The sequence below is a fragment of the Carya illinoinensis genome, chromosome 15 (assembly GCF_018687715.1).
Source record: "Carya illinoinensis cultivar Pawnee chromosome 15, C.illinoinensisPawnee_v1, whole genome shotgun sequence".
NCBI lineage: Eukaryota > Viridiplantae > Streptophyta > Magnoliopsida > Fagales > Juglandaceae > Carya > Carya illinoinensis.
The window spans coordinates 82436-108594 of record NC_056766.1 but is presented as its reverse complement, the minus strand read 5'-3'; the positions used below and the strand labels follow the sequence as shown (position 1 = coordinate 108594).

Below are 26159 nucleotides of genomic sequence, written 5' to 3'. Positions count from 1 at the left end.
CTAAAACTAAAAATCTCATTTCATCTCATCTCATCTCATCTCAATTCATCATTATAATTTTTACAAATTTTTATATAAAATATAATAAATAATTTAACTTTTTAAAATTTTAATACAAAATTAATATCAAAAAATTATATTATAATAATTTTTTATTCATTATTATTCAAAATATTTCTTCTGAACAAACGGACCTAAAGTCGTGAAGCTAAATTGTAAACTAGAATGATGTGTCTCCTCATTTCATTGATACTTTCACACAGAACAGGACCTCAAAAAACCCGGTGCTTTGCAGCTAAGCTGAAAGCCCATAAACCCAAACTGAATAGGAGATGGACACGATCTATCACGGGTAATCAATTTTAATAGAAAAGCGTATATTCAATAATATACCATAATATCTCTAAAAAAAATAATAAATAATGTACCATTATAGATAACCCAATTCAGGCACTTCCATTCCCAGAAACTGATTTTTGTAAATGACGAAAAAATTGAGCGAATGAGGAGCTTGGAGTTGGAATGGTAGTGCCGGTTGGTGGAAAGTTTGGGTTTTTGGGGTTGGGTCTGAGAAGAATATTGGAAGCTAAAGTCGGGCTTAGGAGGACCGAGGTTGTTTGCCCAAAGGCCACAACGGCAGTCCATAAAGTAGCAGTTTTTTCTTTTTATTTTTTGTTCGGGACTGAGAGGGAGTATTGAGGAGGAGGGATTTGATTAAGGAAGCCGGGAAATGTATGGCAGAATGACGGCAAATAGCGAAAACTGTGTTGTTTTGTGCTCTTCCTTTTATCCCTTGTCGAAACTAAGACTACCTCCAAATTCATTCTCTCCCACTCTTGATATTAATAATGGTAAGGAGAATGGGAAGAAGAAGCAAATACCTCGGTTAGTTTGTGCTGCTTCGCTTTCCGATAATGAGTCCGACAAATTCCTCCTAAGAGAAGGAACAGGCAGCAGAAATGGCATGACCAGTGGCGATGAAAGAGTAATGACTGGAACCACCGCTAGAGGCCGCAGATTGCTCAAGATTCGGGAAGAGAAGAGAAAGCGCCAATACGAACGCCTTCACAACTATCCATCCTGGGCCAAGTGATCAACCTCTCTCTCTCTCTCTCTCTCTCTCTCTCTCTCTCTCTCTCTCTCTCTCTCTCTCTCTCTCTCTCTCGATTAAATTCAATTAACAAACAATATTTTGACTGAATGCCAGAGTCCTAGAAGACGCCTGCAAAGAAGATGCTGAGCTCCGTGCCGTTCTCGGCGATAGCATTGGCAACCCTGACCTCATGCGCAAACGGGTTTTTCTGTCTTTCCTTCTCTCTTTACTTTCGTAGACTAAACCTTCTTCTTCTTTTTGTATCCATCAATTCTTTTCCATTCTTTGTTCATATTATCGAAATTGATTTTTGTTTTTCTTAATACTATTATCCTATGGGCTATCTCATAGCTCCTATGGTTTAAAACCAAGCTCATCCATTACCATCCTTAACTCCCTTTTTAAATTTATAGAGATGGCTTTGGCTTTTTATGTCATATATATGTGGTGAAACTGTAAGCCCCTCCTTATTGGCTGCACTGGTTGAATTTCACCACCCACCAAATGATGCTTATCATTCTCTGAATTAAGTTAATTGGAGCTAATCTTGTTTGATAGCACTTTCTAGAAGATTTTCTCGGGACTGTTCACTTTCACTTGATATCCTGGTGTCTTTGAAACTTCTTTGATTGCGGGAGCAGGAGTGGAAACGTCTAGATTTGATTTATATGCACCTTTTTTACAATATAGATTTACATTGTATGGCCAGCGTGTTATTTTGCTTCGTTGTTTATTTTATGATGGGATGTTAGGTATTTTATGTTAGGTATTGTTGGCCTAGTGTCCACCTTCATCTTCCTACTTATTTTAATGTTGAATAAATAAATGTTTCCTTTTTCTAAGGATATTGTTTCCTCCTTTCATTTGAGCTTATGCACACCCAGGTCTTGAATTAAGCTCTGAGGATAGAATATTTTATTTATGTTGCTGATATGGTACAGGTTGAAGAAAGAGTTCGAAAGAAGGGTCGAGACTTTCACAAATCAAAAACGGGTTCCATCCTTGCCTTCAAAGTCAGCTTTAGAGAGTAATCTACTTAAATTGAACAATACTCGTTCACCTTTATGTATCTAATTAAGTATGTTAAAAGCAAATATCAATAAAACTTTACTTTTACCTATAAAAAAAAATGTTAAAAACAAATTTGGATAATGAAAGAGTGAAGGTTTTTTTCCCCCCTACAATCCCAGTAATTAGTGGGTCACTGGGATTGTAGGGAAAAAACGATGATAACAACTTGACATCTTCCATAGTTTTTTGGCCTTGTTCTTTTTGGTTGCCCCCTTTTTCTTCCATTCCTCTATGAGAGCTGATGTTCATCACAAAAATTTTAGTCATATGATTGGAGCTCTCGAGCATCTGAAGGAAGGAAATAATAGGAGATGTCTTCGGTTGGAACACATCTTGAGATTGTTTTTAAAAGAGGATGGTAACCCGTAATTTTATTAGGGACCCTCACTTATGGCAGAGAAAAACTGTGGTTACAGTCACATTTTTTAGATTCCTTCAAGGTGTTCAATACATTCTCCCGATTAACCTAACTGCCATTTAATACATGTGCTGGGGTTGTCGTTCTTGCTTACGTCTGCCACTCAGCATTTCTTGATCCTAGTTATACACTTATCAAGATGAACATGATCCCACAGAAATTTCATTCGGTAAAATGATAAGCATAGATGATGTTTACAGTTCAGTTAATTTTATTTTTCCTGGTTCTTTGTTGGCTATATAAAACAAATTTTGTTCATGTGATACCTGATATAATTTATGCTTCGCTTTTATTTATTTATTTATTTATTTTCTAACTTTGTTTTCGGTGGTTGACAGCTTCAATCCTCTTGATTCTTTCATATGGTTTGAATTGTATGGACCACCTTCTGATCGAGATGTTGACCTTATTGGTAGTGTAAGTATATCATGTGAAACATTCTCACCAGGTTCCTTCTATTCTGACTGAATTTGATAGAAATTATGATCATTTAGATGTTGAAAAGATTTAATATTCTGCTTGTTCTTCTCGTTATTTCTTCAGCATAAATGCTTTGACAAAGCCTGCATGCACTTATCTATTTAAGTAAAAATATGCAGGTCATTCAATCATGGTATGTTATGGGTCGCTTGGGTGCTTTCAATTCTGCTAATCTGCAGGTGCAACCATAGTTCTGGGCATTTCCTTTCCTTTCAACTCGCTATTTTCTAACTTTGTGGTTGTCTATATGCTTGTGTGGTCTGATAGTCTGTATATTGCCAAGATATATGGTTCATTTTTTTCATTGATGTTTGTATAATATGTATACAGGTGCCCGTGAAATTTTATTTTCTTGTTCATCATAAATGGGATCACCTAGCTCACACCCTTGGCCAGAAACTTTAATTTTATGACCTAGTTGCTGATTTTCCATTTGTGGAAAAGTTGGGAAAGTGTCGTGAATATTTATTGTGTACTGAAACAGTAGAATTTTGGACATGTTTGCTGAAAAATCCTGCACTCAAGAACGAGTAGTGAACAGAAATTCAATTAAAAATTAAATCAATGAAGAACCACTTGGAATGTTTTACAATATATGGATAAATTACTTATCATTTTTTTTAAAAGCTCCCCACTGGAATTTGCTCGCACTCTCCCAAAGGGCGGGCAGGTAGGCAGAGAATTTTGTTCAAGCCAAAATTTGAAATGGGGAGAAATTTTTTTAAAACATTTAGCAATTTTTTTCCCAACAAAAATTGAGGATTTGAAACCCAAATCCATCATACACCCAAACAGCCAAATCACGGGGAGAAAGAGAAAGAGAAAACAACCAGACTCCAACCAAATCGAAGATTTGAAACCCAAAAATCCAAATCCAAATCCAAATCAACCCTAAAGCCAGCGAAAGAAAGAAGGGAGGCATACCTGTGTAATGTGGCATGTCGAGCTGTCAACGATGGAGTGGTGGCCTGGTGGTATTGATGAGGCGACGATAGAGAGATTGGGAAAGAAACTAGTGCCTCCTCAACGATGGGTAATTGGAAAGCATTTAAACTTATATATATATAAACATAGAACATAGGTAATAGGATAATAAACTCGTTAATATTCATGCTGTTAATATAACCTTATCACTTTTACTGGTCTCCTAAATGAAAGTAGTTAAACTGATTCAGACTGATTGGGGCTTATTTATGCTGTTATCCTTGTGTTGTCTCCTAATAAAGTAATTCAACTGCTGTGCTTCATATCATCGTTAACTCAAGATTAGCTAATGCTTTAAATTTTAGCCATTGCTGTTTATAGAATGATTGAAACGTTCAGTCCAATTGATGGCAGCTGGCAAATTCATCAATGGAGTATAATCCCCTCTATGATTCAAAGAAAGGGTTCGATGTGATGCCATCTTCATTTCACGATATCAGTGATGTCGAGTTTCAGGATAACTGGGGTCGTGTTTGGTACAAGTCCGAGGACTCTGTTCCTTTTCTATTTAGTATCATATAGCATATTTTCCCTTTTACCCTTGTCCATGGAAGTGATCTATTAACTCAGATATATTAACAGGGTAGACCTTGGTACTTCTGACTATTTTGCCATTGATGTACTCCTCAACTGCTTGACGGTCTTGAGTTCAGAGTAAGTCAGAATGACCAAATGAAACACCAAAGGAAAGACGGACAATATTTGCAGTGGATAGATGCTTGGACTACCTCTGTATCATCCGTGTTCACTTGTTAAGTCCTGACTAATTATTCGCTTTTGTTCTTGTCTTTATGCAGTTATTTAGGCATTCAACAGATGGTTTTCGGCAGTCGCTGCATGGGTGACTGGGAAGAGGGGATGACAAACCCTGAGTTTGGATACAAGTACTTTAAGATCTGAAATTTGTTTGAATTGGAATATTTTTATTTATGCTTCATGTAATTTGGCACTCTGTATATACAGTAATCATTTCCCCACTAGCCCTTGTGAACTTTTGGATCTTAATACACATGCAGTTGATCTGAAATGGGAGGTGAAAGCAGGAAGCGATGACATTTCATGGTAGTTAAAAGAAACTAACGAAACGCTATTCATGGAATCATGCGGTAATTCTAGCATTTATGTTATCAACCATATTTTATTAATGGGTTAAAATTTTTACATTGTTATTGAAAATTAAAACAAGAAAAATATGATGTGTTGCAAAAATTTGTCTTGGTTCTGACATGACAGGAAAATAAACTAGATTATGAAGCAATAAATTAGTTGTGATGTTGGACATTGAGAGAACTCGACTGCTACAGCTGATGCATTTTTGTTCATGAACGAGTCACTAGAATTTGCCATAAAAGAGGAGACCCAGCGCTCCTCAAGCAAACGCGAAATCTGAAAAAAGGAAAAGTAAAATAAAAGTAGTTGCTGAGAGCACAAAACACAAAATCAATGGACGAATGCATGTTATATGGGCCATCTTATCTTCACTTACGTATGTTACTCGCATCCTGGCCAAGGTTCAAGTTTGGTCTAACAGCGACTTAAGATGTACAAAGGCTCACATTATTACGCACTTAAACCAGGAATGTGCAGCACTGTCCATATTTCTTTCCCCAAGAGCTCATGCATTGAAACTTATCATCTTCCTCCCTTGGTATGATGCTTGGCAGACTTAATTACCAACAAAACAGAGTATTAGCTTGAAGAGATGAAATACTTTCAATTACCATAGATATTCTTAGAATCATCGAGCTCAGAGAGATGCACTATATATTTTAGTAAATAGTGATGTTAGGTATACCACAAGTTTTGATACCATCATTTTAAAAACTAATAGTGATGTCAGTTATTTCAAATGAAATGTATGACTGTCAATTTGCCACACACTTACTCCATACGTGCAAATTCATGAGATACTCAATAAATCTAATTTGTTTGTACAAAATATACCGTCAAGCAACAGATTTAGGGCGATCGTGGAGTCACTAATGAAATCTTCCATTTCTAACTTTTGATCTCATTTGATCATGAAAGTGAATTGAATCGTAACATATGCAGCTTGAAGCATTCTAACTTCTTTCTATAAAAAACCAAAACTTTTTACCTATGTGTTAAACATTTGACCATATCAGAGAAGGAAGAAGTCAAAAAATATAGTATGAAAATAATTTAAAAGAGAGTTTATATTGTGGACCGGGCTACGAATGAGCTCGCCTTGCTCCCCGAAAAGCTTGACTTAAAGTTAACTGATGAATTCAAATATAAGCCTCATTTTGGATTTTTCTTAAACGAGCTCAGCTAAGCTTTACTTCTCAATCAATTTTTATTTGAAAGTCAATCTTGTTTGTAACGTGCTTCCAAAGGAAGATGAAGCTTTCGCTATATAGCCTGCTAACCAAGCAGCTACTTAGGTTTCAAGAAATGTATTGTGATGCTCCATTCTTAAAATAGATAAAGGTACCTAGTATATGGGATCCCATATTTAAAATAGAAGTTTTGATTCTTTATAATGTTTAAATGATACTCCAATTGTATCATTGACTACTTTTTATTCTTAACAAACCATGTAACTTGGGCCATGTGTTTCAGAATTAGTGGGTTAAGAATTACTGCGTGCCATGTGTTTCAGAATTAGTGGGTTAAGAATTACTGCACTAGTTGCTTAGCTTCATGCGAATGAAAACATTATGACTACTCAGCTTAAAGGTTTCTGCGTGTTTGGACGGATATTGGCTCCTCGAATTGCAAAATTGCAAATACTGCTACTTTGCGATTTTCATCCGTACAACTTCCATCATAATCATTCTGGTACCCTACATATTCGTGGGTCAAAACCATACGTCATTCTATTTTTGATCGACCTTCTGGCTTCCACAGTTTTGCCTAATCTAAAAGAGTACGCGGATCTAGGAAGGTGGAGAGTCTGAGACACAAACGGAAGAAACTTCACTGGCATTGTCACCCTTCCACATTCGCAAACCGGAATCGGATTCGCAATCAATTTACCTTGTCCGACCTCTGCCTTCCAAGGAAGGTGGTGATGGGATGCCACCCTCGTCTAAGCAAGAATGAAAATCTAGTTTAACAAGTGATATATTTTTTTAAAACTAAAAAATACATCAAGCCAATTCACTATTGAAGGGCACAACTCACTGCAGAGTAATAGCACCGCCCTTACAGCATCGCCAATCTTTTTATACAAGGAGCATAATTCAAAAACTAAATCAGAATAACGTAGCCCAAAGTTACAATTCGATGAGATATTGGGTTAGGGTGTGAAAAGTAGTGGCTATCTTCACCAAACATATTCGCCTCCACCATTGCCAATGGTGCAACAAGCAACAGGTAGGTTTGCATATGCAATAGCCTTCAGGGACAACTGATGTAGCAGAATTAACAATTTGTTAATGCCTCCCCTTAACATGAATGTACACATAGAGCGGAGCAAATCAGGGCTAGACATGACAGTCTCAAACTATTAGGGGTTGCAACGAGAGGCACTCAAGTCTTCAAGAAGAACTCACTCCCTCAAAGCAACAAGAAAAAATTCAAGTGAAGCCAGAAATAAATGCACTTCCACACTATTACTTCGTTTGCGAAACTTCCTGGAGAGCTAGATTTAACTCCTGTGCAGACTTTGCAACTGATCCACCCCTTCTATGGGTAAAAGACAAAAAGAAAAAGGAAAATAGCATATTGGGTATAAGTATATAATGATGAAAAGCAGAGTAAAGGACTCAAGCCAGCCAAATAAAATTAGAATGCGCACCTAGCAAGGGCAGGTAGGCACCGTTTGACTTTTTCAAGCTCTATAAAGCATATGTTGCAACGCTCCAGCCTATGATACCAATCCAATAACAATAATGGATAATATATTCATGTTGAATAATTGAAAAAAAGAAAAAGGATATGAAGCCGAACACACCTTTGCTCTGCCTCAATATCCACACCAACTGATGACGATGCTGACAACGTGGAATAAATGACTGAACCAAATATTCTGACGAGCTTAAGCAACATGTCCAAAGAGATGCTGAGATGCCTAATTATGTTCAGAACGTCAAATACAGGAAACTCAACTGCTAAATCATTAATGTAACTAAACTAAACATCATTATATCACGTTTAAAGGTTGAGAATAAAAGCATGAAATTTGGTAAAAATGCAGAGGCTTGAAGGCAACAACAGTAAAGCCTTGAGAACTTCGTTTTTATTTTTTTTTTTATTTTTTATTTTTGGCACCGGGTGTCCAAGAACAAAATCCCGACTAATCCTGGGGGAACTAATTTAAGTGCACCTCAAATAATTTATGGACAAATTCTCTTAGTTCGATAGCCCATAGAAATTATATGCACCTAAGGGTTTGAACGTTAGACCTGAAAGGAGCATCCCAACAAGACCAAAGGCTCTTAACACTTTGGAAAATTTTATTAGCATGCCTAGAAAATTTTATGTTAGAGCCCTTCTACTCATTATCCCTACACCACACACCACACTTGATTTTTTATTTTTTATTGTTTTATTCTAGCTAAACTAAAGGAATTCTTCTTACTCATCATCCATACGCCACACATTTGGTAAGGGAAAAATAAAAAATAAAAAAATAAATCATGTGTAGTGTGTGCTGTAAGGACGATAAGTAGAATTTTTTTAAGCCATTCTACTCATCAACCCCCCTACACCACACACCGCACTTGATTTTTTATTTATTTATTTTTGTTTTATCCTTGCTAAACTAAAAGAATTCTTCATACTCATTATCCATACACCACACATTTGGTAAGGTAAAAGATAAAAAAAAAATGCCATAGAATTTTTCTAAATATAAATATGAACACAAGCAAAAGATGCCATAGGTACTATCACACCAAGGTCCCTTTCCATCTTTGGAAATACATTAATAGGAATCACCAGATTTTATGGCTTGGGGACACATTAAAAGGTCTCGAACACATTTACATTAGTCCCTATAAAGTGCAATTATCGAATTCTTGCATTAGCATGCCAGGTTTATAGGAAGAGTGTAGGGAAACTTCCAAGGGTGCGGTACAAGGGACTGGAGTTTACTCTACAGGAGTGGGTCCAAAGGGCCCTGCCTTGGAGAGGTTTCCCGACATAATTAACAAAAAAAAAAAAAAAAAAAAAAAAAAAGGAAAAAGAAAAAGAAAAAGAAGGGTTTACAGGAAGAGTGGTTATATATCTTTCTAAACGAGGACCAAAAAGAATCGTTTCCTACAACCAATAAATTTTTTTGTGTAAAACTTTATAAAATGATCAAAAGAGGTGTCTCCTGATTACACATGGTGTATACTCCAGCCAAATGGCGACAAGGAAAAAAATCAACTATAAATTGGACACCTCACTGTGTCCTGAAGACAACTGGGCCTTCTATAGATAAATAAAATTATTTCCAGCATTAGTGGGACAAAAACCCAGCAGTGGTATTGACTAACCAGAGAAACAAACCGGAACTAAAAAACTCTTACCTATCCATGTCACTGTCAAGAAGTCCTGTGAGAAGTGGCAGAAGACAAGTGCAAATATCCAATGTAACAATGTCAATTTTCTCAGTCATGATGCTCATTACATCAGCAACAACCTACAATCAACAGCATATAGTCATAAAACAAGAGCTTTTCAGATACATAACAAATGGGAAAAAAAAAATCCAAGGCATTATATACTTACAGCATGATCAGCCATTTTCGCCATTGCACCAACAACACCCTTGACATCACTCCTTTCCCAATATCTATAAACAACCTGCAAATAATTAGGCAATTTCAGTAAATTATTTATGTTAGTAAACTAGATGACCATAATCAAAATCTATAACATATCCAATAATTGAATTGGGTAATAACTTTAGTAAAAGAAAACACATTAACAGACGAAGAGAAGCAAAGAATATGCTGTTCACTCCTACACTAAGACTTCTAATTCCTACCAATGTCGTTCAAGTGTTTAGAAGAGTTATTTTATGCGCTTTGCAACAAAAAGCAAAAGATGCAGACATTTATATGAGAAACTATCTGAATATTGGAAGAAACGTTTTTTTGGATAAGTAGAAGATTATATTAATAAGAATAGGCATGGCCCAAGTACACAGAGAGTATACAAGCGGTAACACCTAGTTAAGAGGAAGAAATAGAAACTAGAAAATCACGAGAATCTAACTCATTGAACTCAACAGCTGTAGCCCCATAGGAATAAAGTATTAACAAAGAACAATCTAATCTCCTCCAGTGAGCGTTCCCTTATCTTAAAAATTTTGATCATTTCGTTCCTTCCATATGCATTATAAAATAAAGATAGGAACCATTGTCCACAAAGCTGTCATTTGTGGAATACCACCAATATTCTTCCAGCTGGCCAGAAGCTCAACCATGGTAGCAGTCATATCCCAGGCTAGCTCCAATCTTCTAAAGACATTGTCCTATAACACCCTGGTAATCTCACAGTGAGTAGCAGATGATCCACAGCTTCACCATTCTTTCTGCACATATAAAAACAGTCAACAACAATCACCCGAAGTTTCTGTAGGTTGTCCATAGTCAAGATCTTGCCCAAAGAAGGTGTCCAAGCACAAAATACCGCCTTTAGAGGCTCCTTATTTCTCCAAATGCTTTTCCAAGGAAAATGATTATTCTGCAGGTTTGTAAGGTTTTATAGTAGGAACAAACACAAAATGTGCCTTTTCTAGCAGGTACCCACCACATCTTATCAGTCCCTTGAGTCCTTAACCTCATGGAGTACAAAAGGCTAAAAAAATCAGAGAAACTGACAACTTCCCAATCATGGGTCACCCTGATAAAGTTCACATTCCATTGAATTGAGCCACTCGACATCTCCATTTGGTCCGCCATCAATGCCTCCTGTTCTCGGACAATCCTGAATATTGGGAAGAATTGAAAGCCTAAACCACAATCAATTCATAATTACAAATTGTATGAGGCATGCTTTTCTCCTCACTCTCTCCCCCTCAAATGAGTCTCCTTCCCTTCAAAATTTTCTCTCCTTTGTTTGATATCTGAGATCACCTTTTTAGCTTCCACTACGCTTTTAATTAATAACATAAAGGATAATTATATACTGAACCCTTTGGCATAACCTTCATTTCAAATTAAATCCAGAAGTTTTAAGTCATTCTGTGCCCAAGTAGGTACCAAATGCAGTTTACATGATTTTGTGTCATTCTTAGTTAACAGAACCACAGCAAGAGTCAGAATACAAAAATTTTGAAATTATAGGGTTGATACTGATGTTATTGTCAACGGACAGCTTTGCTGTCCACATTTCTTTCCTTATTTCTCCATTTATTAAAGTGGGGCGCTTGTTTCCACTAATTTTGCCTGTTCCCATTTTTTCTCCAGTTTCTTCTATTAAGTCTTTTGCTTGTAATAATGTTTCAGATCTTAGTATGGCATGGCATCGTCGTTTAGGCCATCCCAATACTCAGATCTTATCTCATGTATTGAACTCTGGTTTACTTGGTGATAAAGACCGTTCTTTATCTCTTGAATGTGCTTCTTGCTGACTTGGTAAAAGCAAAACTCTTCCCTTCCCTTTGCATGCTAGTAAAGCATCTCACTGCTTTGATCTTATCTATAGTGATGTTTGGGGACCTTCTCCGGTTACTTCACATGAAAATTTTAAATAATCTGTGACTTTTATTGATGATCATAGTAGATTTACTTGGGTTTACTTTCTTCGCTCTAAATCTGAGGTCTTTCGTACTTTTACTTAATTTTTAGCGTATGTTGACAATCAATTTTCTGCTTCTATTAAGACATTACGTACAGATTCCAGTGGTGAATATTTGTCTACTGAGTTTCAGACATTCTTGGCTTCTAAGGGTATTATTCATCAACGTTCTTGTCCCTCTACTCCTCAACAAAATGGAGTAGCCGAACGCAAAAATCTCCATCTCCTCGATGTGGTACGTACTCTCTTGTTAGAATCTTCTGTTCCATCCATGTTTTGGATCGAGGCTCTGAAAACAGCTACTCATTTGATTAATCGTTTGCCTTCTCAAGTCTTAAATATGGAGTCTCCCTATTTCCATTTATTTGCTATGCAACCTAGTTATGATAACCTTCGTACCTTTGGTTGTGTATGTTTTGTTTATTTATCTCCTCACGAGCAACATAAATTATCTGCTCAATCTGTCCGCTGTGCTTTCTTGGGATATAATGAGGGTCAAAAGGGATTTGTGTATTATGATCCTACTTTACATCATATACGCATTTTTAGAAATGTTATTTTCTTTGAAAATCAACATTTTTTTCCTATGTCTTCTGTGTCATCCTCTTCTACTGTGGTTCTCCCCTCCTTTGAGCAACCGTTCTCAGATCGTCATCCAGTCAATTCTCGCTTTAAACCAAGTTTTGTGTATACAAGACGCTCCCACCCACAATCTCTTCGGTGGCTCAACCAATATCTGATTCTACCAGGCTCCAGATTCAGTCAGTTGCAGCACCACCAGTGCCTTCGGTAAGTCGCTCTCCTCGAGTGTCTGTACCCCCTGATAGGTATGGATTTCCTTCTTCCAATTTTGGCAATTCTATTTCAGCTCTTACTGCTGCATCGTCCAATTTTGATATTCCCACCTGCTACTCACACGCTGCCAAGCATGATTGTTGACGACAAGCTATGCATGAAGAAATTGCCGCTCTAGAGGCCAATCACACCTGGGACATTGAACCTTGTCCTCCCACTATTGTTCCTCTAGGTTGCAAATGGGTTTACTCTGTCAAAATCCGATCTGATGGTAGTTTGGATCGTTACAAAGCTCGGCTTGTTGCACTTGCGAATAATTAGGAATATGGTGTCAATTATGAGGAGACATTTGCTCCTGTGGCTAATATGACTACTATTCATATGATTCTAGCTCTTACTGCTTCCAGCGATTGGCCACATCATAAGATGGATGTCAAAAATGTTTTTCTCCATGGGGATCTTAAAGAGCGTATTTATATGAAGCCACCTCCGGGATTGTTTCCCTCTCCGACTACACGTGTGTAAGCTTCGTCGCTCTCTTTATGGTCTCAAACAGGCTCCGAGGGCCTGGTTTGATAAATTTTGCACCACTTTATTACAATTTTCATTCAAGCAGAGCAAGTATGATACTTCCTTGGTTCTTCGGAAATCAGACATAGGTATTGTTGTTCTTTTGATTTATGTTGATGATATTATGATCACTGGTTCCGACTCTGCTTTATTTGGTCGACTCAAAACTCATCTCTCAGAGTCTTTTCATATGAAAGATCTTGGGTCTCTCACATATTTTCTTGGTCTTGAGGTGCATTGTGGTCCCTCCGGTATTTCCCTCAATCAACATAAGTATGCTAGTGACTTGGTGGCTATAGCTGGCCTACAAGAGGCTACTTCTGTTGATACTCCCATGGAATTAAATGTCAAGCTTCGCAAAGAGGAGGGTGGCTTGCGGATTCCAGTTTATACCGGAAGTTGGTGGGTAGCCTTGTTTACCTCACCATTACTAGACCGGACATTTCTTTTGTTGTACAGCAAGTTAGCTAGTTTCTTCAGACTCCTCATCATCTTCATTTGACTGTTGTCTGTAGGATCATCCGCTATGTTCAAGGCACTTTTGCCTGTGGGCTATTCTTCCTTGCAAGCAATTCTACTCACATTACCGCTCATAGTGATGCTGATTGGGCTGGTTATGCGGATACTCGTCACTCCATCATTGGTTGGTGTGTTTTCTTAGGTGATGCATTGATCTCCTGGAAAAGTAAGAAGCAAGACAGAGTCTCTAAGTCATTTATGGAATCTGAGTACCGGGCGATGTCTCTTGCTTGTTCTAAAATTATTTGGTTTCGAGGTTTGCTGGCTGAGTTAGATTTTTCTGAAACTGATCCTACACCTCTACATGCCGATAATACGAGTGTCATTCAGATCATGGCCAATCCTATATATCTTGAGCACACAAAGCATATTGAAGTGGACTGTCACTCTATTTGTGAAGCCTTCGAGGCTCGTGTTATCACTTTTCCACATATTTCCACTGAATTATAAATTGCTGATATCTTCACCAAGGCTCTCACTCGTTATTGACATTGCTTCCTAAGTAGCAAATTGATGCTTGTTGATCAACCTGCATCAATTGAGGAGGGCTGTCAACGGACAGCTTTGCTGTCCCTTATTTCCACACTTCTTTCCTGATTTCTCCATTTATTATTCTGTACAGTTAGTATACAGATTATAGTTTACACGTATAGGGCTAGAATCATGCGGGAACTTATTTGCTTTCCATGTATAGCAACCTTGTAAAGTCTATATATCTAATAATATACAGAACTCAAGGCCAGATTGATTTGGCTATTCTCACAAACTTGACAGTTATTATCATAACTCATAAGTGATTTTTGCTAGGTTTTTTTTACAAAATGACATCAAGCAATCATAATATCTTTTTGGACAACCCTGGGCTTCCGTCTTGAACTAATGCGATTTTCACTGGCTTATCTTCATCTTGAACTAACTAGATTTTCACCCACGCAATCTCACTATAGATTATTAACTATACGAAAATCTAAGAAGAATAAAAAATACCCAGCCCAACTTGCCAACCTACTTCTTTTCACTATTTCAACTAGATTTCCGATGTGCACCGCCCTTCCCAAAGAAGAGAAGAGGGGGGGGGGGGGGGGGGGGGGGGGGGGGGGGGGAGGTACAGCTTCCTTGGGAAAGATCCTCACACTAGAAAACTTAAGGAAACAGTCATTGTCATAGATTGGTGTTATATGTACAAAAAGAACGGGGAGTTTGTTGATCATCTATTACTTCATTGAGAGATTGCCATGACTATGTGAAATGAATTCTTTGCTCAAGTGGGACTAGCTTGAGTGATGCCGAGAAGGGTGATTGATCTCTAAGCTTCTTGGAGAGGCCTTCAGGGTAATTCTCAGATTGCAGCAATAAGGGAGATGATCCCAATATATTTATGGTGATGTATTTGGAGGGAGAGAAATGAAAGAAGCTTCAAAATCGAGAGCGGTCCATCGATCAGCTTAGATATTTCTTTTCCAATACTTTACTCCATTGGTCGATTGTAATTGGTTTTAATGTGAACTTTCATGAATTTCTTGCATCACAAAACTAGCATGCATAGGCGATGCTCTTGTATACATCCGGTATACTTGGGTTCTTGCCTATTCTCATGATCAATAAAATTTTGTTTACTGATGAAAAAAATTAAAAATAAAAAGATAAAAACAAATAATGATGACATCGAACAAGACATGAGCATAACTAAAGGTAAATCACCTGTAACTTGGCTGAACGAGACTGCATAGAGCTGACAAACTGATCATGTTGTTCCAATACATCTGCAATACCATCGTCATCACTAGCAGACACCATTTCTTTCTCAGAAGATGGAAGATATCCTCTCTGTTTATACTGAACCAAAAATAAGATTGCATTTTAGCAAAATGATACACCAAATACAACCGTAACACAAAACTCTTTAATCTACAAGGTCGGGTGAAGTAACATGCTACAAATCCCTTATTGACTTTAAGCAATATGAACAGATTGGTGATAATAAAGGACGACTTTTACAGGTACAAGTTCTTCTACCTGTCTCTTAACTTATATGCCATTAGATTTCTATTTGGCTCTACCTCAGAATAGCAACTCTTTCCTTGGAAGAGTATTAATGAAATCAAACACCTCTAAGAGTAGCCTTTTTCTCATGTAATGCTTGCTTAGAAAAGTCTTCGCCATGGATAACCGAAGGAAAAGTGATACCATTGTGGCAGATTAATGTTGTATGTGTGGTAAGAGCAAGAAATCTGTAGACCACCTTTTACTCCATTGTCAAGTTGTCAGGGCCTTGAGGAACACCTTCCTTGGTAGATTTAGATTGGCTTGAGTTATGCCTAGAAGGATAGTAGACCTCTTTGTAAAATGGAGAGGGTCATATTGCAGCCCTCGAATTGCATCAGTGTGAAGGATGGCTCGTATCTGTCTAGGGTGGTATATTTGTAGGGAAATGAATGATAGAAATTTTGAATTCCGATTATTTCCTTTAATCCTTTTATGTTCCTAAATAATATTTATCATAAAATATAAAACACCATACACAATCATGATCGTCGTAAAGAAAGAAATATATTCAGGCCTTTGATGGTGACATGCAGTACACTGATCTTCAAACTGGAACACAACGTCAATGTTTGAGATCCAACAAAAATATGAATTGAAAAATGCTGACACAATTAAATTCTAGTGATTACGTGAGAAGTTGAAATTCCAAATCCAGCCATAAGAAGAATTTAAAGATGATGACTCCCTTAAATTCTATACTGAGCTTAAAGGATTGGCATATTTTTTATGTAAGAGCACATCTCCAAGTAGTTATAGTCTCCCTGATATTAACAGAACGATAAATTCTAATAGCAAAGAAAATGAAAACCAAGACTTGTCTTCCACCATATTAAAATGGCATTCATAAAAAATTCCCACTAATGTAGTATGTACTCAGTAAAACTATCATATGAGAATTGTCACGCTATTCAAACATAGAAGGATAATGTACAAGATGGATAGATCAAATGAAAAGGTATAAAACAATTGAAACACGCTCGTACTGCATTAAAAGGGAGCATTTTTGCTGCAGAGACAGTGCCAGTAGGAATACAGGAAGTAGGTCCCTCATAAGTCGGAGATCTTTCTCTTTTCTCCCAATTCACAACAAGTGATCGCGTTCTACCTGGATATTTTGCAGAAAATACAATGAGTGATACTTCATACAACCATTCACTCATGAACATCAACTGCAAGTAAAATGTTTACCTCCCCTTTCACTTTCAATTGAACATGCATCTTTCTTCACCTTATGCCCACATGCATCATCTGAGGCAAAAAACAAAAATGGAGTTTAAGCAAAAAAAGTACAATTCAAAGCACAATTGACAGATGTAAATGTTAAGACAAGATCCAAAACCCATGCTCTAAGAGGGTCACCCCTCATTCCAACAAAACAAAGACCTAGGCAGCAGAAAAGCAACACCGAAACTACCAAATGGCCTGCGACCAGGACTGCAATTAATGGTCAAACAATCAAATGCCCTTAATCTACCATTCGTGAATGCAGACATGCAATTTCATCTCTGACGTTAAGTTTTCCTTCATCATTCTAGCTGGAACTTAACAATTACTGGACTTTAGTCCAAGCAGTTTCTAAATCAATTCCTCTAAATATGCTCAAAACTCCATCTGCTTTGCTTTTACATAAGCCTGATAAAGGCCCATTAATTAAGGGACAACTGACAAGGGATTGTCAGCTACATTTACAATCAGGTTTTTGTAGTTTCATGCCTCTGTCCTCTAGATGCACATATCTCACCAGAAATGAGATGTTACTATGAGGACTAAAAAACCTCGTGGTAACTATCAGGTCTTGTCACATAAAAAGCATTTTGATAGAAATGATACAAAATTGATTATTCTTAATAAGCAAGCAGCAAGAAATGACATAAAAATTAAACAAGTTGAATTATAGAGATTTAAATACACACAATTTTCATGCTGATAGCTAGCAACTGTCTCCGTCATTGAATTTACTTCCTGCTTTCCAGATCCAACAAATCTGTCATCCTTCATGCTCTTTTCAGCAGCAGATAATCCTTGATTCAAACTTTTAACTGCATGAAATATATTCCTATCTGCACCATTTCCCAATTCAACAGCTTTAGAACCTGTGAATTCAGGCACACCAGAGACAATTGGTTTATCCACTTCATCTCTGATGTTAGGGAACTTTCGGAAGTCAGAAGCCTTTGACTGGAAAGTGAATGGCATTGCTCTTCCAGCTACAGAAACTTCCCTTCTGGACTCAGCTGCTTGCTCTGACCTCATATTGGTTCTGGGGACGATTACAGGTATTACATCCAATTTGTTAATAACTGGAACACTGGCTGTTGAGAGCACCTTTGTGGAATTCCTCTTCGGAGCTGTTCCACAAGGAACTGCCACAGAACTAGCAGGAATTGTTTTAGGACTAGCATTCAAACCAATCCTCTGGGGAGTAGCAGGTACACTTCCTGGGGCTTCAACCACATCAAAGAATCAGGAATGAGAAAACTGGAGATAATTAGAATTTTTATACCGAGTATACAATTTACAAATTAATAATTACAGAGTAAAGCACAAGGAGTATTCAACCAAAATAACAACAGGCAAGCATTAAGAAGGCAAAAACCCAAAAAAAAATTGTTACATACGTGCCAAAACTTTGGGCTCCTTAATAGGGTCTGCATTTTGAGAAACTGATAACCTTCCTAGAGATTTTATTTCCTTCACTGAAGGATCTGCATTTTGTGAAATGGATAGCCGGCCCCCACTACCTTTAGCAGTGTTCTCATTTGGTACTGACAGATTCCCACTTGAAGAAGATTTAGATTCTGAATGGCCATTTAATCTGGAAACATTACTAACTGCATACGGTTCTATGCGCTGCTCAAAAGGTAAGAAGTTGCAAGCAATTCATCAGTTTCAAAATTCAGATCTAACACATCCAGCACAAAAAGACAAGAAAAGACCCATTAATAGGAAGAAAAGAAAGTAATCGAAGTAATACCGAGATGTCTACAACCCATACTCCAACACAACTCTGGTTGTATGAGCAGCCAAGAAGCTTTCCGTCATGAACATTGAGATCTGACAGTCTGGACCATCCCACATCTACGGCATCATGACATCTTATTGGTTCCCATGTGAAAACCTATGAAGCAGCAATAAAACAAATAACTCGAGAATCATTAGCTTTATATTTCACCTTTGAAAGCATCCGAACCATTACAAGAACTCACCTTCAAACTTTCATGCAACCCACATAGTAGGGTCCTACCATCGGGATTAAAAGTCAAACAGCGGACTCCTGTTGTCTGCAATAGCATTGAACAAATCATACAGATAAATTACCTCATATGGAGAATAACAAAAAGGTTAACACTGGCAATTTGGGCCTTCAATGGTAAACGTAACACAAAACACAAAAATACCTCAGGTCCAGCCGAACCAATTAGCTCAAAGGTTTCAAGGTCCCAAAATTTAACACTCCTATCTGCTGAACCTGGGCAAGGGAAAAAATAGATATAAGAAAAGCAAGCTGTAAAAGTGTATTTTGATTCAAGAGGGTCATGCACCCAAATGCAAAAAAGTAGAATTTTGCTTTATAAATGACTGGGTAATTCCTTGATCATTATGAGCTAAGGATGTGCCTTTAGGAGCACAAAGTACCTAAAAATGAAGAAACCAAAGTACCACCCAAATACAATAAAATCATTTAATAGCACCAGATATCGGCTAGAAACAAGGCTGGGACATCCAGTTGAAATTCCCCTAAACATGGAAAATATAAACATACAAGCAATTCAACAATTCCAAATTTTAAGCATGGGACAAATAACTCAAGCTTGGTAATGATTATATGAAAAAGTCGAAATTTTGAATTTTTTTTTTTTTTTTTTTTTGATAAGTAAAAATTTATTCATCAAATGCAATAGGCGAAGAAGTTTGAAATTGTGAGAATTTGAAATTTGAAATGAGAATTTTATTCATCAAATGAAAATTTGAAATCGTAAAGTGTTTTATGTTTGAGTGATGTTTGGGAATGAAATTATGAGAAGTTTTGAGAATTCTCATCTTCGCCAAACATCCCCTAACACTCCAAGCAAAGTTTAATATACCAACCCATGCTTTTGACGATATTTTCTTTTTGTTTGATTTATATATTTTGTTGCTATTATTACAAGAAACTTGTATGCAGGAAATCAAGGTTTTGGAGATCTTATTGTTGAGATCATGATTGTAAATTATTCTTGTATGTTTATTGTCAAAGGAAGAAGCAAGTATCTTGGATGGGTTCCATAGAATTATAGTCCATTCGGTTCATTTCTAACCTGTTGCCAGCAAAAACTCATGCGGATGAAAGTCTATGCACTGAATCTGGCCCTCATGAAACTTGAAATCATGCAACAGCTTCCCAGCAGTCAGATCCCACAACTATTATGAAAAGTGCACAACATAAAGTCCATTGAGAAAATAATAATTATAAATTCACAGTTATTTACAAAAGTATATATGTTTTTTTAAGTATTTTTCTTCATCTATGCAGCAAACACAATGACATCATACAGCTCAATGCACTAAATTTAGCCAGGTCAGATCCCAATGTATGCCTAGGTATATTAGATTTGCATATCTATAACTACCCAGTCAACCCAATGACTGGCAAAGAACCACTGCTTGAAATTAATAAAAAGTTGGCTATAACAAGGAGGCCAATATTGACAAGAACCATAAAAACATGAGTTCCTGCATAAAACAACCTCAGCTGAAGTGGCAACATGTGCAAGACTCCAAAAGAGGTCCTCTCACAGATCACCAAATCAGGGTGCATTAAAATATTTATAATCATTTTAAAAGCATGAGGGCTGCAACCCTGGTATACAGAATGTATACAAAATGATAATCCAACTAGCATGAAAAACCAAAAGAGCAAAAATCTGTGAAGACTACCATTTGAAGAAAATCATAAGGCCTCAACCATTGTCTCGTCCCATATCCCCCAGTTGCATAACACATGCTAGCATAAACAATGTGCACCCAGTTGAAGAAAGCATTCAAATAAGTTTCTTTACATGTGTCTCTATAGATCATACTAGGGGGAGGGGAGGGGACTTTTCTTTCCATTCTCAAAGACATAAATAATTTGGATTTCTCTGTGCTAGTTAAATTCCTCAAAAATCCTTGAACTAAGAGCAAAGCAGTTCTAACCTTCACAGTGTTGTCTTCTCCACCAGATACAACCCAACGGCCATCTGGAGTAAATCTGATTGCATTCACCCCTCGAGTGTGGCCCTTGTACGTGTGGATACACCCCTTCTTTCTGATATCCCATATCTTAAGATTCGTATCCAAAGAGCCAGACGCAAAGAACTCCCCAAAGGGATGGAAGTCGACAGATATGCAATTAGATCTGTGACCAGTCAGTGTGCGAACAACTGCATATAAAATCAAATTTCAATGATAATATAACATTGATATAATGAAGGCATTCAAGAGGATTAATAAGGATACTCTTAATCACAACTGATTTCATAGAAAATTCTTGTATAGGGCTAAAGAAAATCAGATATAGATATAAGAAGCATACTCTTTGCCTCCTCTAAATCCCAAAGTTTAATTGTACCACTTGCAGCTCCTGCAGCAACTAGCACCTCTGAAGAATCAAAGCTTACCGAATCAATTCCACTTGTATGTCCAGACAAACTCTGGTAAAGGCAAAATATTAGATTGTAAACACAGTGATCTAAGTCCAAAATGGTAAACTGATCAAAAGGTCTTTTATTCAATGCACCTTACTGTAAGTAAAATCAAAACTATAGCTTTGTTAACATTTTTTTATAGGTAAACATTACTTTATTAAAGAGAATGGAAAGGGCATTGCCCAAGTACACAAGGAGTATACAAAAGAAAACACCTACTACATTCTATGAAACAGAAAAAGAAAGAAGAAAGTCATAAGCATTAGTTCCATTGAATACAACAGCAGAAAACCAAAGTAATAAAGTGTGCACTAAAAGCCTCCGAAGTTCCTCCAAAGTGCGCTACCCATTTTCAAAGCATCTATCATTCCTTTCCAGCCAAATACACCACATGAGACACAAAGCAATCATTCTCCAAACCGCAGCCACCAGGGGACAAACCATTCTAACATGCTAGGAGATCCAACACCCTCCCTGGATACCCAATCTACTGAGAATCTCATCCCAAAGTGCCCTATTTACCTCACAATGCAATAATAAATGATCCACGGATTCACCATTCTTCTTACACATGTAGCACCAATCCATGATAATAAGACCACACTTTCTCAGATTTTCCACAGTCAAGATTTTACCTAGAGAGGCAGTTCAAATAAAGAGCAACTTTGGAAGGCACCTTACTCTTCCAAATACATTTCCCTGGAAAAGAAGGATGCCTTTGAGAACTCAAGACCTTATAAATAGATTGAACAGTGAACTTCTTGCTCCCGTTAGGCTTCCAAAGGTCCTATCCATCTCAAAACAGCAAATACTCACAGCATACAAGGAACTGAAAAGCTCCAAAAAAGCACCAATTTCCCAATCATGGGCATCTCTAGTAAAGAGAACGTTCAACTAATAACAACCATTGGTGTTGACCAAAAGGTCCAACACCGAGGCCTCCGAATCAGAAGCCATACGATAAAGGGAAGGGAACACCGTCTTGAGAGTGAGGTCACCACACCATCTATCATGCCAAAATGATTCTGGATCCCTCTCCCACCACAAAACATATATGCCTAGCAAAACTGCCCAGCCCTTCCAAACATTTTTCCATAAACCCACTCCTTGCGCTCCTCTCAACTCCTTAGAGAACCAACCCACACCCACACCCAGCCCCAAGCACTTTTGTATTTGAAGTCAATAACCTCCCTCCAAAAGAAGTCCCTTTCTAGGTGGTACCTCCACAAACAATCAATTCCCAGTAAGAGCTTTGTTAAACATCCTCAAATTACAAACCCCTAATCCTCCATTAGAAATTGGAGAGCAAACATTGTTCCAACTGACTAAATGGAACTTGGCCTCCTCCCCAATCCCACCCCACAAAAAGCTCGAAATAACTTCTTAATTCCAAGGGCCACCCCTGCTGGCAAAGGAAACAAGGATAGAGAATAAGTGGGAAGATTAGAGAGAGTACTCTTGATTAAAGTGATTATACCCCCTTTGGATAAATGCATCATTTTCCACACTGCCAACCTACTCTCAATCTTCTCAATGACCCCATCCCATATGGCTTCAGACTAAACTTATAAACTTTGACAATGAGGTCACACGGGGTAGCCATCAAAAGACATAACTATGGATGGTTGGGGTGTTATAAGTCACTATTCAGTCATTGATATGGAAATTGAGGCAGATCAGCAGAAACTAACAATTCTAAATTGTTGGGCATAAAATTAACGTAAAAAGGAACAAGTAAAAGCATCTGAGTGATGAATGCACACAGAAACATGTTCAAATACAATGTGAAATAAAAAATAGAAGGCTTTTTTGAATAAGTTAATAGGAAAATCAGACTATACATGAAAACTAGAAATTAAAGATGCCTCAACATTCCAGCCAAACATATTTAAGTAAAAGGTAGAAACTCAGAAGTACTAACTGCTGGAAATGATAGTTTGAAAATAAAGAAAAAAAGAGTGGATAAAGTGAATAAGGGTAAGGGGTAAGGAAAGAAAAAGGAGAGAGAACGAACCAGGATGGCGTTAGGCTTGCCAATAGCCCAAAGATTGACCTTGTGATCCTCTCCTCCTGTGACTAGAACCCTGGACGACTTCCTGCCAATCTTGAGGCAATTCACACTGGAAGAATGCGCTACAAATTCCTCTGTTTCAGAAGAGCTGTTAAGGCTGACCAAACTTGAGAAAGCAACTAAGCATAGGCATTACAACGTGATTAGAAAAGTAAAAACAAAGAAATAAGAGATCTGCACCCCAATTGACACCAAATCAACGAAATGTAAGGGCATTTTTCATGACCATAGCGAAACCCTATATATATATATATGATCGTTTAACAACATTTTAACAACAAGTACACGGGACATAGCGAAACCCTCTATAACAACGATAACGATTAGAAACCCAAAATGCAGTTGGAGTTGGAGGAAGTAAAGGATACGTAGCTTGTAGGCGCGTTTGGTAGTCATTTTGGCATTAGATAGAGAGAAGCCCTAGCGATCGAAATCGCAAAATGAATAGAGGCAATATGAGCTCTCCGAAGCTGACATTCAAATGAAGAAATCCGATGGTGATGCGGAATGACTCAGCGTAAAAAGATCTCATTGAACATCCCCAGATCTCGAATACCGGGGCCAAATCTCCAGCCTTTCAACGGCTCCATTTGCATAATTAATTTCACGGATCACTAAAAAAGGAAACTAAACGAAAAAAGACAAAAACCCAAAAAAGAATGCGACTGAATGGAAGAAGTTGGTGGATGAACTCGATAAGATCTTTTGAGAGATTGAAGTCACCTTATATTTTAAAACGACCAGCTGAGGTTTCTTCGAGCTCCCAACAATGCAAGCCCTTTAAACTGCCCGCCTTCTTCTTGATCCGCTTTCTTCACCCTAAAAGGGAAAAGACGGGGGCCAGGAGGAGGTATGTGAGAGAGTGAACATCGTAAATGTTTTCACAAAGATAAGTTCGGTAGTCATGCATACTGCTGCTACACTAGTTAGAGAGAAGCTGTTTAGATAGGACATACAAAAGTAGTAATTACGGTATGAGCTTTGTTTGCTGCCAACAACGCCAACACCCACACCGCATTGACAGAACCAACCAGAAGGCCACCCCACCAGCAAGAAAGGAAGGGAAGAATGAACGAGAAGAGGCGCTTTCACGAATTGTTTTATTTTGGGTCGTTGTTGTGTCCCTCCCCTCACCCAGTAATTGTTCATCTGTCTCCAAACATTACTAACTTGTGTTCAAATTAATCCTAAAAAATAATAATAATAATAATCTTAATATATATATATATGTGTATATATATAAATATATATGCGCGCACATAAAATGTTTAAAAAGAAACGCTCCCTTTAAAAAAAAAAAAAAAAACGCCCCACGGTCTGCCACGGTCTGTCCGTCTTGCTCGTGAAATGTCCACCCCCACGGTCCACCTCCCGAACCGAGCCAAATGGATGTATTGTAAAAATGGACGATCGATTTCTCCCTCCTTGACCTAATCGAGAGTATGGATATAAAGCGGTGAACATGAATTTAAAGGTTACACGAACGTAACTAGGAATATTAAGAGATTACGTGAATGAGTAAGAATTTCAAGACGTCAAACTAAACCTTTGGTACGTGGTAGATTTATACGTTTTACAGCCAACAGCAACAAATTTGTAACGCCATGCTTTTAGAGGTTTAGAGAATTAGCTCTTAAACTTAAAATTATCTTTAATAACACAGCTATAAATAATCCAAAGGCTCCACAAAATATAAATTTATTTATTCAAACTAAATATATATGTTCCTTCACCAAGACACTATAAAAATACTTCAATAAAATAAATTAAAATCTCTACAGATTCGGACATATCCATAATTCAAAATACTAAAATAACATAAAATAATAATTCTACTAACTAGGACTCTCCAAGAGATAATTGTACCCTTTGGTACTTATTCATCTACAATCATCAGCGTTACTACTATTTCCTATGCTTAACTTCCAGTTGAAGCATCAATATTATCTAAAAAATATTGTGCAGATAATGAGTGAATTATCAATAATTTAGTGTGTAGAGAACATATACTAGTATGTAAAATTGAGTATTTGCAGAGTTCAGCATGCAGAACAAAACATTTATTTTCAAAATGCATAATAAAAAAATCAGAATATTTGCTTTCAGAATGCATAATCAAACATGTATCAAAATATTAAAACGAAACTTTCAGAAACAATCTTATTAAAAAATAATCATTTGGCATATAAAAAATCTGAGACATTATCTTCATATTATATCAAAGAATCATATAATAATAAAGGTTATGTTTAATTCTCGTGTTAGGGTTGTGCATCTGGGATAACCAAGCATAATATAAATAACTATTTCACCAAGGTGTGCACTCAAAGAAACCATTACTATAACCCGTGGTAGGACTGTATCTACTATTATAACCTATGGTTGGGCCGTATTCACTATTATCACTTGTAGTTGGGCCGTATGCCATTATTATCACCCATGATAGGGCCGTAACTGAACAAAGCGAAAACAAAATCAAATTTAGAATTAGAAAGTCATGCAAAGTATTTTTCAGAAGTCACATCTTATCAAAACAGAGTATTAAACAGAATTATATCATTTTTAGAATTAAAACAGATTTATAGCATATTCACATAATCATTCACAAATTTTATATTCGCTCTTTTTGCATAATTTAGAAATAAAATGTAAAAAATAAGCTCATGTCTACACCAGTCATGATAAAAATACTTTATCTTTCATCAGAGTTCAAGAATAATGTTGAACAAATAACTGAGATTATTTTCA

General features: G+C 37.1%; 2 protein-coding genes across 8 annotated transcripts; one reads left to right on the top strand and one right to left on the bottom strand.

Annotated features, from left to right (window-relative positions):
• Positions 1–432: 432 nt before the first annotated feature.
• On the top strand, positions 433–5073 carry LOC122296469. 4 transcript variants are annotated; one of them, XM_043106212.1, is made up of 8 exons: positions 436–1089; positions 1208–1295; positions 2035–2120; positions 2921–2999; positions 3182–3241; positions 4401–4528; positions 4629–4700; positions 4844–5073. In XM_043106212.1, exons 1-8 carry the CDS (start codon positions 731–733, stop codon positions 4944–4946), a joined length of 975 nt encoding a protein of 324 aa, XP_042962146.1. In that variant the 5' UTR covers positions 436–730; the 3' UTR covers positions 4947–5073. The 4 variants fall into 4 exon arrangements, with proteins under 4 accessions (XP_042962149.1, XP_042962146.1, XP_042962150.1 ...); XM_043106214.1 differs by having other exon boundaries at positions 438–1089; positions 4401–4522; XM_043106215.1 differs by lacking the exon at positions 3182–3241 and having other exon boundaries at positions 433–1089.
• A 2044-nt stretch (positions 5074–7117) lies between these two features.
• Positions 7118–24571, bottom strand: LOC122296377 (katanin p80 WD40 repeat-containing subunit B1 homolog KTN80.4-like). Of its 4 annotated transcripts, none has more exons than XM_043106003.1 (20): positions 24368–24571; positions 24135–24230; positions 23780–23985; positions 23355–23485; positions 21229–21346; positions 20850–21076; positions 19973–20075; positions 19073–19143; positions 18881–18955; positions 18649–18792; positions 18293–18524; positions 17588–18118; positions 16863–16922; positions 16658–16779; positions 15330–15464; positions 9729–9803; positions 9527–9639; positions 7966–8073; positions 7810–7878; positions 7118–7697 (listed from the first exon to the last, which is right to left on the bottom strand). In XM_043106003.1, the coding sequence occupies exons 3-20, from the start codon at positions 23805–23807 to the stop codon at positions 7625–7627; spliced, it is 2415 nt and encodes an 804-aa protein (XP_042961937.1). In that variant the 5' UTR covers positions 23808–23985; positions 24135–24230; positions 24368–24571; the 3' UTR covers positions 7118–7624. The 4 variants fall into 4 exon arrangements, with proteins under 4 accessions (XP_042961937.1, XP_042961935.1, XP_042961934.1 ...); XM_043106001.1 differs by having other exon boundaries at positions 7966–8082; positions 23780–23995; positions 24368–24570; XM_043106000.1 differs by having other exon boundaries at positions 7966–8082; positions 24368–24570.
• Between the last annotated feature and the right edge of the window lie 1588 nt (positions 24572–26159).

Coding starts and splice junctions, on each gene's coding strand:
- LOC122296377 (XM_043106001.1), bottom strand. CDS start 23,807: ATGACTACCAAACGCGCCTACAAGCTAC. Junction 23,486..23,779: donor CAAACGCGCCTACAAGCTAC/GTATCCTTTACT, acceptor CTTCTGAAACAG/AGGAATTTGTAGCGCATTCT. Junction 18,956..19,072: donor TTGGTTCGGCTGGACCTGAG/GTATTTTTGTGT, acceptor ATGCTATTGCAG/ACAACAGGAGTCCGCTGTTT.
- LOC122296469 (XM_043106212.1), top strand. CDS start 731: ATGTATGGCAGAATGACGGCAAATAGCGAAAACTGTGTTGTTTTGTGC. Junction 2,121..2,920: donor TTCAAAGTCAGCTTTAGAGA/GTAATCTACTTA, acceptor GGTGGTTGACAG/CTTCAATCCTCTTGATTCTT. Junction 4,529..4,628: donor TGGGGTCGTGTTTGGTACAA/GTCCGAGGACTC, acceptor ATATATTAACAG/GGTAGACCTTGGTACTTCTG.